At 42.5% G+C, this 15,957-nt stretch overlaps 1 protein-coding gene across 1 annotated transcript; it reads left to right on the forward strand.

Annotated features, from left to right (window-relative positions):
• Positions 1–3,037: 3,037 nt before the first annotated feature.
• Positions 3,038–15,957, forward strand: LOC123999887 (membrane-spanning 4-domains subfamily A member 4A-like). Its single transcript, XM_046305898.1, has 7 exons — positions 3,038–3,264; positions 3,362–3,478; positions 3,922–3,978; positions 4,278–4,412; positions 4,697–4,819; positions 6,385–6,474; positions 15,501–15,957. Exons 1-7 carry the CDS (start codon positions 3,094–3,096, stop codon positions 15,594–15,596), a joined length of 789 nt encoding a protein of 262 aa, XP_046161854.1. The 5' UTR covers positions 3,038–3,093; the 3' UTR covers positions 15,597–15,957.

The following is a 15,957-nucleotide window of genomic DNA, read 5'->3' on the forward strand; positions in this document are numbered from 1 at the left end:
GGGTCAACAATATTGGGTCAACAATATTGGGTCTACAATATTGGGTCTACAATATTGGGTCTACAATATTGGTACATTATTCAAGTGTTGGAACCCAGAGAAAATACAATTCTGAGTGTATATTTTACTAAGATGCTCTGTTTAAGAATAAAGCAACAAAGTTTATAAAGTTACTCCCTCGCTTCCTCTATTTCATAGTTACAGTTCCATGAGTATAACAGTGGCATCAAACATTAACAAGCTGCGTCGTATAACTACCTCAGAACAGAAGTTAGCCGCTGCTTCCATCCACCACCAACCACAGTCTAATCTTCTTTTCTAGCTTGCTTTGTTTTTAATGGGTGGTCTTATTTCAATGTTTATAGTGGCTGATGAGCACCGAGACATTTTATCTCTCCATTTTCTTCATAGTTTGAAAATGATTTGCTCGGAGATAGTCAACATGATTCATAATAACTTTTCGGCTGGCTAGAAGATGTGGTAAACAATGAAGTTAACGCAGATCAGTCCCAATCACTGGAGAAAATAATTTGACTTATCTGTGGCCAATGACCTTGAGCCTTCTTAGACGGGCACTGCCAATTTAACTCTATGGCATCACCCAAGGGGCAGAAGCTGCCTGGTCATCAGTGAGCACTCCCAGTAGATGCTGCGGTGTTGTGAGTGACATCACTCTGAGCCAATCCCTCGCCACCAGAGCAGATCAACAACGCCTACGCTCTGGACACCCACCTCATTCTTCTCTCTGCAGATTTCTCAAAACACAATACAAAGACACGTCTACAAAAATCCCCTGCTACTATTTACAAGAACGATCTGTCAAAGTCAATGGGCTGGGTGAGGTTTACAGACAGATCTTTGAGATGAGGAAGGGGGTTTGGTTGTGCTTTGAGACAGTAAATGTGTTGTTGTGTATGAGAGTGATTGAGAGGTACCATTTCTCCTTAATTTCCCATACACAATCATTTTCCCTAAGACTTTTCATACCTTCTTTAGCCCTCCATTCCATTCACTTTGTCAACTGATCTTTCCCCTTAAAAGCAGCTCCCAATGTTCCTCATCCTCCCTAAACAATACACTAGTCTGTCTCTAAACACTTAGGTCCCAAACGGTTGACACCTTTAACAAAAAAAGGCATCTTGCCCTACATCCCTTCCACAAAAAAAGTGTAAAATAGTTACACCACAACCATGGCTTTCCAGGAGACGTGAAGTACCAGCAAATTCTCTACAAGAGGTCCAAACAGTTGGTGGTTAACGACCACAGTCTTTCCTCGTTGGGGCAGGAAGTCCATATAACGCTTGGGGTTGGAGCCAGCTACCTGCAAGATCTCTCCTCAATTAACGTAAACTCACTCAGTTTTGTACATCGCGCTGGTCCGTAAAATACGTAATACTTCCAGATCAACTGTAATATCAATACCAATGTAAAGCACAATTTCTCCCCTTTCCAACAAAATCAATGACGAGACCTTCATGCTGCTGATCTCTGCATAATTCAAGAAGGCAATGAGCTCCGTAGGGTCTTTTTAAGAATGGCGGGTGGGGAAGCTAAACCTATTGCGTGATAGTGAGAAGGAGAGATGTCGTGTTGGAGAAACTGCTTTCGTCACTCGATCTGTCCAACTTATCTCCTTATCGCCTCTGAAATGTAAAAAAAACACTAAAGAGCTTATATAATGTGTCATTACATACCTATTTGAAGGTTTGTGTCAAATTTGAATTGGGTTTTTTGGGAGATGCTAAAGTGAACTTCAGAAGTAAACAGCGGCTTTTGAGAGTCATGATAGCGTGCAGTGATGACGCAAAAAAAATGACTAGGTATCTCCCCCTTACCCCCATCGCTGTCCCTTTCTTGTTTTTAAACGGTGAGATAAGTGGTGGATACCTGGTGGAGAGAGGCTGTGAGACAGAATTAGTTGCTTTCTGAGTGCAGTATGTTACGCCTTGACACGTCACCATGTAACGTACAGCGTCAGAAGGGTCAGTTAAAAAAAAAAAAAAACTTTTCTCCAATACTATAGAGCCATTACCATGTCAATCAACGCTTGAATAGAAACATAGTTCACACCCCAGGTTTTGGGGTCAACACAGTCACTACAGTCCCATTGTTTTCTTTGCAGCCTCGTTTGAATGTCACAGTTGCACACATTTGTATGGAATGGGGTTAGCCTACATTACCACTCCCCTCACCCCTCCATGCCGTCTGCCACAATATTGATATAAGCTGTACAGGGCTCTGTAGCATCAAACGGATGTTAGACATTCAGATAAATCTAAATAATGTTTATTTGTCAAAATCTAAAATATAAGGACGTGTACAATATATGATGCTAACTAAAAAGGAGAACTGGGTATTCAACAAGAATGGTATATGGTAAAAGTAACATACAGTTCAATGTGTCTCGGGTGTAGTAAAAGGCAGAGAACTTGGTAGCTACGCATTGTTACTAGAGATAATGTGATTTAACCAAAGAATTTCGGTATCCAATATTGGGAGTTGCAGAATAGGTACTATTTGGTATAGCACAGAGCACGTTCGACCAACCTTAGCCATGCCGTCTTCGTCCTCAATTGGTGGAAACAGGAGTCTGAAAATGTCTCTGTCCAGTTGCAGGGGATGTGTTTGAATTTAGAAAATGCTCCGTTATGAAAATAAAAACATTTTTGCTCCATGAAGTAATCCAACAGTGTACGCCAACATCTTATCTATTTCTAGTCTTCTCTCACCCCAAAGTGCCGCATGTCATTATGACACACACACACACACACACACACACACACACACACACACACACACACACACACACACACACACACACACACACACACACACACACACACACACACACACACACACACACACACACACACACACACACACACACACACACACACACACACACACACACACACACACACAGCCTATATTCAATGGTGAGAGTTCAAAGTTTCATGACTAGCTTACACACTTGCTATTCATAACAGTCACATGTCATTTCTTATCAGGAAGTCCCAGGTAAAGTATAAAGCATGACACACAACAACCAGTCAGATCCCAAATTACACAAACATCCTTCCCTCCTCTGTGAAGATGTCCAGCTCTCAAACAACCACCACTAATGGGGCGGTGGTCATCACCCATGTCTACCCCTATGGGAACGGGATGGGGGTCGCGGGGGTCGCTTCTACCCCTCACTGTTTGGGACAGACGGTCTCCTCAGTGCTGGAAAGTTTCCGGGCAGGGCATCCAAAAGCACTTGGGGTAAGAATTTTTTATTAAAATGACAATTTTGGTTGAATGTAATGGAAGAACAGAAAAAAATATATTTCCTGCTTTGCGCTTTGTTTTTCTCTCACAGACCGTACAGATCATGATTGGTTTGATGATGCTGTTGACAGGAATTGTGATGGCTATGGCACCGTGGTTGGATAACATTGGAGTAGTCAGTGGAATATTTGTCTGGGGATCGATCATTGTGAGTGAGCTGCTTGAGCTGCTCTTTCTAACAATCCTCCCTTTCATTTTCCTGTCTGCCTGAAACAAAACGTCCTCATAGTTAAATCGTGTCACTTTAAAAAAATAAATGTATTTCATTTGAAGTAATGCTTTATAAATAATGACTTGTCTTAACGAACAATTTGTCTTAACCAATGACCTTTCTCAACATATATGAATTTGGCTAGGCCTATGCCATGTATTCCCTCATGCATTTCATTTTGTATTGATGTGGGAGTAATTAAACTTGAATTTGAACTTTGGTCATGCTGTAGAAATATGTGTGTCCCAAATGGCACACTATTCCCTATATAATGCACTATGTAGGAAATAGGGATACAGTAGTCATATGGTGCACAATGTAGGGAATAGGGAGCCGTTTAGGATGCCGCCTTGAATAATCTCTTTCTTGTTCCTTCTCAGTATGTAGTTGCAGGCTCTCTCACTGTTGCCGCTGACAACAAACTGGACAAATGTCTGGTCAGTATCAATATTTTTTCCCCGGATAAAGTTTAGGCTTTTGATTTATAAAGTTCCACTCCATTTGAAGACATAGAATCTACTGTACGATAGACCCTCATGTTTTCGTTCATCTGTTTGTTTTCCTCCCAAAACACAAGCAGTGCCACTGGCATTAACTGTGGATTGCCCGCTTAAAGAAATCGTAATGACAATGATAAGGAATAACAACATACTGAATTCGGTATTGCGTTTAATTCTTCAGAAATTTCCTTCCACAACCAGCCATGTCCATGTCCTCTTTCTGCTCTGTCCCTTAGGTGAATGGCTCCCTGGGAATGAATGTTGTCGCCACGGTTACTGCTCTGACTGGCATCATCCTCCATTCTTTAGACAGTGCTGGGATCATGTTGTACTACTGTAACAGTACATACCAGTTATGTCAACAGTACTGGGTATATACCAAATGCTTATTCATTTTTTTAAACTTTCATTGGTCAGGAGATATTTTTAAATATATATTTTACTGTTGAATATTTTTTATTAGGCTAATTTAAATTATGCATTTAAACATGTGACATTAGCAACATGAAAGCAATAGTAATGTAGATAACTGCAGTAAAGTTTACAGGTCATTTTAGTCCACATTGAAACTGAAAGTTCACAAAGTGCTCATAATTGCTCCAGAATGGCGGTGTAGCCTAGTTCACTGCTGTTTCCTGTTCCTCTCTGTCTATAGGTCAGGTCTCAGGGAATATCAGGTGTTTTGGCTGTTTTCTCCTTGCTGGAGTTCATAGTGTCCATCTGTGTCTCGTCATTCGCCTGCAGAGCTGTCTGCCTGTGCTGCCGTTCCACCCCTGAGGTGAGTCTATAGACTTAGATTTCTGTCCATTTGTATTTTTTTTAACAAAATGTTGTAAATCTCAAGGTTATTTACATTTCCCAAGTTCTCTGATATTATGAGTTAAGTACGTATTTCACAAGTGGAATTTCATTCCAAAAGTCTCACTTTGGGGTCACTAGCCAGTCCAGCCTGTGGGGCTACCGTGCATAAGAGCGCCGTGGAAAGTGTGACGTAGAGCGTCAGGCAGTGTTGCGAAAGGCTCATGTAGAAACTGAGAGCCAGACTTCTTAATCCACTGCCAATAGGACAGCTATGAGACAGGTATGTCTGGTTCCTGCTCTGTGTAGAGTATGGTGTGCTGTAATGGCTATACCTGAAGCTCCGAGAGGATGTTCCCTAGTTCTCCGAAACGAGCTAAGGAAACTACACCATGTGGAGTGATGGCCACCCAAAGCCAGAAAGGGCTAAGGAGCATTCGCTGTGGACCCTATAAATCTTATCCTGTATAAAGGGGAGTTAGGATTTAGAATCCCTTTATTAGAACATGTGGGAAGACAGCACCTGTTAGGGCTAGACGTTCCGGTAGCGGAACTCCTCGACAACATCCGGTGAAATGGCAGAGCGCCAAATTCAAATGAAATTACTATAAATATTAGACTTTCATGAAATCACAAGTGCAATACATCAAATTAAAGCTTAACTTGCTGTTAATCCAGCCGCCGTGTCAGATTAAAAAAAAGGCATTACGGCGAAAGCAAACCATGCGAATATCTGAGGACAGCACCCCATCATACAAATGCATAACAAGTCATTTTCATCCAGGGAGGTGCGACACGAAACTCAGAAATAGCGATATAAAAAATGCCTTATCTTTGATGATCTTCTTCTATTGGCACTCCAAAATGTCCCAGTTACATCACAAATGATCCTTTTGTTCGATAATGTCTGTCTTTATATCCATAAAAACTCAGTTTAGCTGGCATGCTTCAGTCAAAAATCCACTCAGTTACCCTCCGTCAAGATGCATACATAATGAATCCCAAACGTTACTAATAAACTTTTCCAAACAAGTCAAACAACATTTATAATCAAACCTTAGGTACCCTAATACGAAAATAAACAATCAAATTTAAGACGGAGAATCGTTATTGTCTTTACCGGAGATAAACAAAAGAACGCGCACTCGTCCATGTGCAAGGAAACACTTTGGTCATGTTGAGAAAATCAAGAACCAGTCGAGTAGAGCTCTTCAATGAGGAAGCGAACATGGACAGTGAGTGGGAGAGTTTCACTTTTATACAGGGTAAAGTTGAGACTTTCGGAAGAAAATCTCACAGAATAAGTAATTGAAACAGATCTACATATACATGTAAGTCTTACTATACTGTAAAAGATAAATATTAAACTAAGTCAAGTATGTTCTGGCAACTGTAGGAGCACTGAGTGTCCATGGCATCTCAAATAGCAGGAAGAGAACAATCAAGCTGAATGAAACTGTTACTATCATGTTTACATGAATACACTGTATTTTTGTTTAAGCAAAGACTTGAAATGGACTTAAAATGGACATGTCTGTCTTTTAGCAAGTGTCCTCCATTGGGTATCAAATACCGGTACCTCATGGCAGCATGACTCCAAGCAACGCACCTTACCCTCCTCAGAACAACTACGAGGTATGACATCTTGGCCGGTTGAATTTCAGGGTTGCCATGTGAAATAGGTGGCTTGACATGAATATATTTTTTTTAAATATAAAAATAAGATCTCACCGGTGTCTTAGTAACTGAGTTTCTTGAGTCATTGAAAACATCCAGTGTGTGTCCCAAGTGGCACCCTATTCCTGATATAGTGCACTCCTTTTTACCAGGGCCTATGTAGTGAATCGGGTGTCATTTGGGATGCCACGAAAGAGATTCTGCAATGATGAAATATTATGTACTAGAATTTTGACTCAACCTGTAGGCTAAACCCAGTAATCAGTTTAAATTGTAGATACTGTAGCATGTATAATGTAGCTTTATTGTACACAGCAAAATCAATGGTATACATTTAACTTTGAAAGTCTGAAAGTGTAAAATGTACACTAATTTCATTCAACATATGAGTCCCACTGAACAATGCATATTCCTCCTCGAGCCGATACCGCTAAGGGCCCTCAAAGAACTACACTGGACTTCGTGCAAACTGGAAATCACATATCCTGAGGCCATATTTATTGTAGCTGGGGACTTTAACAAAGCAAATATGAGGGAAACGCTACAGAAATTATAAACAGCACATTTGAAATAACATGTTTGAGTGTGTTTTAACTCTGTTGCAGTGTTCCCCATTTAACCCTGAACGTGTCAAATATACACTATTTTCAGAAAACATGATTCCCACCGTACTAGTGTTAAAATAAACATTTGGACAGATTGAACTATGTTGCAGTGTTCCCCATTTAACTCTTAAAGTGTTCAAAGGAAATTGATTGTGGTGTTTGCATAGCTCTACCGTAGAGTAATATGCAACACGTACAGTGTAAAACATAACACTTGATTTAGAGTAAACTGGACTCAATTTCCTTATTGCTGAAGCTGTTACACTTTCTCAGATTAAGAAATTAACAACTGTAATGTTACAGTCAATTATTTTGGGGTGTTGTTTTAGCACTATATAGTGTTATGCTTAATTTTCATATTTTCCACGGGGCCCTTTCCTTTGAGTAAAATGTATTTGTTAGTGACAGTGACATTCCTGCAGCATAGAAGTGATATGCAGGTGAATGAGGACCCAAAAGCAACTTGGCGAAAACAGAGTTTTTAATCCAGTAAAGTAAATCTACAATCATAAAGCATAATTCCACTCGTAATGACGAGAACAGACTGGAGACTCGATCATGAACTGCAGGTTGCCTCGGGAAGGCACTTGAACGTAGCAGACTCAGACACCTGCTCACCACGCAGCATCTGAGGGAAACACGACACGACAGGGCGATACACAGACACAGCACGGTGAACAATAGACAAGGATCCGACAGGGCAGGAACGGAAAACAAGGGGAGAAATAGGGACTCTAATCAGGGAAAAAGATAGGGAACAGGTGTGGGAAGACTAAATGATTGATTAGGGGAATAGGAACAGCTGGGAGCAGGAACGGAACGATAGAGAGAAGAGAGAGAGGAAGGGAGAGAGAAAAAGGGGAACGAACCTAAAAAGACCAGCAGGGGGGAAAACGAACAGAAGGAAAAGCAAAATGACAAGACAATCTAAGACAAAACATGACAGTACCCCCCCACTCACCGAGCGCCTCCTGGCGCTCTCGAGGAGGAACACTGGCGGCAACGGAGGAAATCATAGATCACAAACGGTCCAGCACGTCCCGAGAAAGAACCCAACTCCTCTCCTCAGGACCGTAACGGAAAAACGAAAAAAAAGGGAAACTAGAAAAAAATGAGACACGGGTAGAGAACTGAAAGCTTTAGAGCAAACAGGACCAAACAGGCCAGGAGAGTAACAACTAGGGACAGACTGAGACACAGCAAGGGCAGGAACAAGAACAGGAGAGATGCGATGGCAGGGAACAGACTGAGACCCAGCAAGACCAGGAGCAGAAGCAGAAAAAAAATTACCAGACTTCTTCTGCGCGCAGTCCGAACACGCAGCCACGAAACGGCGCGTGTCACGCTCCTGAGTAGGCCACCAAAACCGCTGGCGAATAGAAGCAAGCGTACCCCGAACGCCGGGATGGCCAGCTAACTTGGCAGAGTGAGCCCACTGAAGAACAGCCAGACGAGTAGAAACAGGAACGAAAAGAAGGTTACTAGGGCAAGCGCGCGGCGACGCAGTGTGCGTGAGTGCTTGCTTAACCTGTCTCTCAATTCCCCAGACAGTCAACCCGACAACACGCCCAACAGGAAGGATCCCCTCGGGATCGGTAGAAGCCACAGAAGAACTAAAGAGACGGGATAAAGCATGAGGCTTGGTGTTCTTAGTATCCGGGCAATAAGAAATAACGAATTCGAAACGAGCGAAAAACAACGCCCAACGAGCATGACGCGCATTAAGTCGTTTGGCAGAACGGATGTACTCAAGGTTCTCTTGGTCAGTCCAAACGACAAAAGGAACGGTCGCCCCCTCCAACCACTGTCGCCATTTGCCTAGGGCTAAACGGATGGCGAGCAGTTCGCGGTTAGCCACATCATAGTTACGTTCCGACGGTGACAGGCGATGAGAAAAATACGCACAAGGGTGGACCCCATCGTCAGTATCGGAGCGCTGGGACAGAATGGCTCCCACGCCCACCCCCGACGCGTCAACCTCAACAATAAACGGTTTAGTGACGTCAGGTGCAACAAGGATAGGAGCGGATGCAAAACGCTTCTTGAAGAGATCAGGACAACAATCATACGACCGGTGAGGAGGAAGGGAGTTGGTTCTGGACCGAATGAAGACCGTGCGCAGACCATGATACTCCTCCGGCACTCCTGTCAAATCACCAGGTTCCTCCTGAGAAGAGGGGACAGAACAAACAGGAGAAATAGCAGACATTAAACACTTCACATGACAAGAAACGTTCCAGGAAAGGATAGAATTACTAGACCAATCAAAAGAAGGATTATGACACACTAGCCAGGGATGACCCAAAACAACAGGTGTAAAAGGTGAACAAAAAATCAAAAAATAAATGGTCTCACTATGGTTACCCGATACAGTGAGGGTTAAAGGTAGTGTTTCATATAATATACTGGGGAGAGGACTACCATCCAAGGCAAACATGACCGTGGGCTCCCCTAACTGTCTGAGAGGAATGTCATGTTCCCGAGCCCAGGCTTCGTCCATAAAACAGCCCTCCGCCCCAGAGTCTATTAATGCACTGCAGGAAGCTGCCGATCCGGTCCAGCGTAGATGGACCGGTAAGGTAGTACAGGGACTTGACGGAGAGGACCGTCTAGTAGCGCTTATCAGTCGCCCTCCGCTTACTGATGAGCTCTGGCCTTTAACTGGACATGAAATGACAAAATGACCAGCGGAACCGCAATAGAGACAGAGGCGGTTGGTGATTCTCCGTTCCCTCTCCTTAGTCGAGATGCGAATACCCCCCAGCTGCATGGGCTCAACACCTGAGTCAGTGGGGAAAGATGGTAGTGTAGGGGAGAGGGGGGACACAGTTAACGCGAGCTCTCTTCTATGAGCTCGGTGACGAAGATCTACCCGTCGTTCAATGCGAATAGCGAGTTCAATCAAAGAATCCACGCTGGATGGAACCTCCCGAGAGAGAATCTCATCCTTAACCTTAGCGTGGAGTCCCTCCAGAAAACGAGCGAGCAACGCCTGCTCGTTCCAGTTACTGGAGGCAGCAAGAGTGCGAAACTCTATAGAGTAATCCGTTATGGATCGATTACCTTGACATAGGGAAGACAGGGACCAGGAAGCTTCTTTCCCAAAAACTGAACGATCAAAAACCCTTATCATCTCCTCTTTAAAGTTCAGATAATTGTTAGTACACTCAGCGCTTGCCTCCCAGATAGCTGTGCCCCACTGCCGAGCCCGACCAGTAAGGAGTGATATGACGTAGGCAATCCGAGCTCTCTCTCTTGAGTATGTGTTGGGTTGGAGAGAGAACACTATATCACACTGGGTGAGAAAGGAGCGGCACTCAGTGGGCTGCCCAGAATAACATGGTGGGTTATTAACCCTAGGTTCCGGAGGCTCGGAAGACCCGGAAGTAGCTGGTGGCACGAGACGAAGACTCTGATACTGTCCTGAGAGGTCGGAGACCTGAGCGGCCAGGGTCTCAACGGCATGCCGAGCAGCAGACAATTCCTGCTCGTGTCTGCCGAGCATCGCTCCCTGGAACTCGAGAGTAGAGTAGAGAGAATCCATAGTCGCTGGGTCCATTCTTGGTCGGATCCTTCTGTTATGCAGGTGAATGAGGACCCAAAAGCAACTTGGCGAAAACAGAGTCTTTAATCCAGTAAAGTAAATCTACAATCATAAAGCATAATTCCACTCGTAATGACGAGAACAGACTGGAGACTCGATCATGAACTGCAGGTTGCCTCGGGAAGGCACTTGAACGTAGCAGACTCAGACACCTGCTCACCACGCAGCATCTGAGGGAAACACGACACGACAGGGCGATACACAGACACAGCACGGTGAACAATAGACAAGGATCCGACAGGGCAGGAACGGAAAACAAGGGGAGAAATAGGGACTCTAATCAGGGAAAAAGATAGGGAACATGTGTGGGAAGACTAAATGATTGATTAGGGGAATAGGAACAGCTGGGAGCAGGAACGGAACGATAGAGAGAAGAGAGAGAGGAAGGGAGAGAGAAAAAGGGGAACGAACCTAAAAAGACCAGCAGGGGGAAAACGAACAGAAGGAAAAGCAAAATGACAAGACAATCTAAGACAAAACATGACAAGAAGGTCCCCAAGAACACACACACACACACACACACACACACACACACACACACACACACACACACACACACACACACACACACACACACACACACACACACACACACACACACACACACACACACACACACACACACACACACACACACACACACACACACACACACACACACACAGAAAGTATTCAAACTCCTTCCCTTTTTCCACATTGCTACGTTAAAGCCTTATCATAAAATGGATTGCATACATTTATTTCCTCATTGATCTACACACCATACCCCATCATAACAAAGCAAAAACAGGTTTTTAGAATTGTTTTCAATTTTGTTTTTAAGTATTCAGATGCATCCTGTATCCATTGATCATCCTTGAGAGGCTTCTACAACTTGATTGGAGTCCACCTGTGGTAAATTCAATTGATTGGACATGATTTGGAAAGGCACACACCTGTCCCACAGTTGACAGTGTATGTCAGAGCAAAAACCAAACCATGAGGTGGAAGTAATTGTCCGTAGAACTCCAAGACAGGATTATGTCAAGGCACAGATCTAGAGAAGGGTACCAAAACATTCCTGCAGCATTGAAGGTCCCCGTGAACACAGTGTCCTTCATCATTCTTAAATGGAAGAAGTTTGGAATCACCAAGACTCTTCCTAGAGCTGACCGCCTGGCCAAACTGAGTAATCGGGGGAGAAGGGCCTTGGTCGGGGAGGTGACCAAGAACCCGATGGTCACTCTGACAGAGCTCCAGAGTTCCTCTGTGGAGGACAACCATCTCTGCAGCACGCCATCAACCAGGCCTTTATGGCTAGACGGAAGTCACTCCTCAGTAAAAGGCACATGACAGCCCGCTTGGAGTTTGCCAAAAGGCACCTAAAGGACTCCGACCATGAGAAACAAGATTCTCTGGTCTGATGAAACCAAGATTGAACTCTTTGGCCTGAATGCCAAGCATCACATCTGGAAGAAACCTGGCATCATCCCTACGGTGAAGCATGGTGGTGGCAGCATCATGCTGTAGGGATGTTTTTCAACTTCAGGGACTAGGAGAATAGTCAGGATCAAGGGAAAGATGAACGGAGTGAACAGCGACACATTCAACCTGACAGAGCTTGAGAGGATCTGCAGAAAAGAATGGGAGAAACTCCCCAAATACAGGTGTGCCCAGAGTTTATAGAAATTATATAGTAGATATAATAGCAGAAAAAGCAATGTTAAATAATTGTGTGGATATACAGGTGCAGTTGGGTAGAAGGGAAATTAAAACATTTGGTTAGATTGCTTGCAGAGACAGTGGGATGAAAGTAGTAAGGGCAGACATTTTTATAGTAAGGAAATCTGCATGGGCGATAGTGTCATAATGGGAACAGAAGGGAGGAGTTTATGTGGTGTAGGATGAGATTCAGGCATTCGGGATTGAATTCCTCTTTGAAATTGATAGGCAAACATGGTACTGGAATGTGTAATGGCTGTATGGTGATTATTATTTTGTGAAATGATGATGATGTAGAAAGTGAGAGGTTGTTTGACAGGGTCAGAGAGGTTGGACAGGAATGGGTTTTATTTTGGGGGTGGGGGGATGGGAGTAAATGAGGTTTGTAGGGAATTATTTTCTTAGAAATTTGAGGTTAGTTAATAAGAGAATATAGTGGTACTCACACTCCAGTACAGTAGGTGGTATGCACCTTTCAGTTGATTGTTTTGCATGATGTCTACTTTGATGGTTAATTAGCATTTCCGAATCGGACTAATTCGAGCCGAATATATTTATAAAAGTCACCTTGGCTTTGAGAGATTTACACAGTTATCAAAATGTCACGCCATGGTAAGTCTACACGACAAACAGACCTTACTTGAAGTTTTTCTAAAATCCCCTATGTGAAAAATGAATGGTGTAAAAACGATTGGAACCATTTCCCTGTTTGACCTCTAGGTTTTATGACTCATACTGTGGTACTCTATTGACAGGCACGACTCAGGCCTGTACTCTACACCAGTGTGACATAACCAACCAGAGCTGCAATAGGGCTATACCAAATAAACCATTGCCATATACATCAAAGCGAGAGCTACATGTAGCCACGTGTGCACATTTGTTCATATCCTTTGCTAGTTAGTGAATTATTAGCCCAGTTATATTGTACTGTAGTCAGCAATGGGGAAGTGAATGCTTCTTAGAAGAGATCAAAACATGTGCATTTCAAGCCATCTTTGAAAAGCGAGTCTTAAAGGGGCAGTGTTGTATTTAGAGACAGTCTTGAATAAGTTAAGGAGACAATAGGCAGGGAGTATAATATTTTGTCTGATTCTCTGTAATAATGGTATGGGGGGAAAAAATAATTGTATTTTGTAAAGTGGTTTCTTGCATCAAACAACAACAAAATGTTCAGTCACCTCCTTGTCTGAAGGACAAATGGATAAACAGGTTCATGTCAAGCTCTGCATGTTTTTTTCAAAAGTCTTATGGAATGTAGACCTACACTGAACACCACACATTGGCTGCTACTACAGGCTGAATGATAGAACAGCTAATTCCATGGTAAAATGTTATGGGATGCATTTTCTCCAATGTCTTTTTTAAATGTTAGGCCACTCTGGTAGGCCTACATTATGATCAAGTAGCCACACTAGCCTACTTGACCACTGTTAGAACTGTAACTTAAAGCAGGTACAGCCTCGGTGTTCACAGTAAACATGCGCCAGAAGTTGCACACAAGTTCTATGCAGCAGACTTGAAATTTGTCATTGCCGATTTGAGGGAGCATTGCTGGACTTTGTACTTGCAAATATAGTTCAGATGTTGTACTTGTAGTTTCATCTGACTGGTAGCTTAGCAGGTAGAGTAGGGGACTATAGAGCTTTCAGGGACATGAGGGCATGAGGTCGAATTCTGGTAAAGGCACACTTTTTATTTTATTTTATGAGAAAACACACTTTTTGCAAATGTTTGTTAAAAAATGTGTTTATTTAGTATACAGTAGTATAAGCTTCTTTCTTAAGCATCCTAAATAATGCCATAGATTCTGTTTTTTTTTTAAATTGTCAACTTGTAGGCAAAAAAATGGAAGCATGATGCGAATCTGGTTTCCAACTGATTTGTAAGCTACTAAAGCCAACCATTTACTGCTGCGCCACAGAGTTGTGCTGAAAATAGTGGGAAAAGGGGGGGAAACATCTGTTAATCAAACGCTGCTATTTATTGTTGAGCAGCAGATGTCACTAATGTGAACCGATAACGAATCTCTGAGTAAAGAACCGTTTTTCTGCACAGTTTGGTGAAAACTCCGAAGCCTTCAGAAATCCTTGATTTCCCATCACTATTAATTATTGGCATAGTAAGTGGCCCAGATTTACCTTAATAATAATATAATAATATATGCCATTTAGCAGACGCTTTTATCCAAAGCGACTTACAGTCATGTGTGCATACATTCTACATGTGGGTGGTCCCGGGGATCGAACCCACTACCCTGGCATTACAAGCGCCATGCTCTACCAACTGAGCTTCACAGGACCACCTGTGGCGTTAGGAAACTCCTGGTTTAAAGGCCACATCAGGCCTGCAAGTCACATTATACTGATTATGTGTAATTCCTATTGGAATCCAGCCAGAGTTAGGATATCCAACAGTTATATTTTTTATTCACCCTCAACCTACATTCAGAATGACTGTCAGAATTAGGAAACCTGATTTTAAAAAACACTACCGTAATAAATTAAACCAGAACAACCATTTCAGTAATGGTCCAATAAATATAACTAACTGATTGGATTAGTTCAGAAAAATTGATGTTATTTATCTTTGTGTAGCATACGATTAATCAATCAATCAATCAATGCACATGCAAAAACACATATGAAAATGAATCCTAAAAACCCATCCTGCAGTAGAGCATGCTTGGAAATATGATAATGATGGGTGTGATTTTGATGGAACTATTTTACTCTCCACAGTGTAAAACAATAACTCTGGTTATTAACTCCAACACTGGGGGTTATTTTACACCACCGAGTGTTAATATCACTCTTACAGAGTGATTGTCAACACTACAAATGTTACACTGAAAAATCAACACTGGCCAACACTGGCCAATTTGCTGTGTAGTATGTCTATCATCTCAAATGGCATCATATTCCCTATACTGCACTATATTTTTGACCAGTGCAGTATAGAGGATAGGGTGCAGGCTCTGGTCAAAAGTAGTGCAGTATATAGAGGAGGGGGTGCAATTTGGGACATAACCATACTCAAGGTCATGTGATGTCCCTGTGTTGTTTTCATTACAGACTGGGAACTACCCAAATGGTCCTGTGGGAGACGGTATGGGTACAGGGTTTCAACAGAATCCCCAGCCTCCTCAATACACTGCTGTCATCCCTTGAGAATTGGGCCTCCATGAATACATTGTTCTTTTTCTTGTTGAAATCATGTTCTTATGTAGACCTATGTTTCTGATGCAAGCCAGGCAATGGTTAGCAGCACCACATCACTGATCTGACAGTTAAATACTGTTATTGTATTGTAATGTTATATATGATCTTTTGGCTACTATATGGTTAATATTTTAATGTTTTTTCTGTGTCTCATAATTGTCTATAGAAAAATAGTAGCCTTCATTTATCAACCAAATCAAATCAACCACAGTGTATAATCTGTCAATGTTTGTAAATGACATGGACCTATAATGATGACATGTATTGCAAATACATATCACTGAATAAATGGGGAAAAAATGACAAAGAA

Source organism: Oncorhynchus gorbuscha, linkage group LG16 (assembly GCF_021184085.1).
Source record: "Oncorhynchus gorbuscha isolate QuinsamMale2020 ecotype Even-year linkage group LG16, OgorEven_v1.0, whole genome shotgun sequence".
NCBI classification, from domain to species: Eukaryota; Metazoa; Chordata; class Actinopteri; order Salmoniformes; family Salmonidae; genus Oncorhynchus; species Oncorhynchus gorbuscha.

Coding starts and splice junctions, on each gene's coding strand:
- LOC123999887 (XM_046305898.1), top strand. CDS start 3,094: ATGTCCAGCTCTCAAACAACCACCACTAATGGGGCGGTGGTCATCACC. Junction 3,265..3,361: donor GGCATCCAAAAGCACTTGGG/GTAAGAATTTTT, acceptor TTTCTCTCACAG/ACCGTACAGATCATGATTGG. Junction 4,413..4,696: donor AGTTATGTCAACAGTACTGG/GTATATACCAAA, acceptor CTCTGTCTATAG/GTCAGGTCTCAGGGAATATC.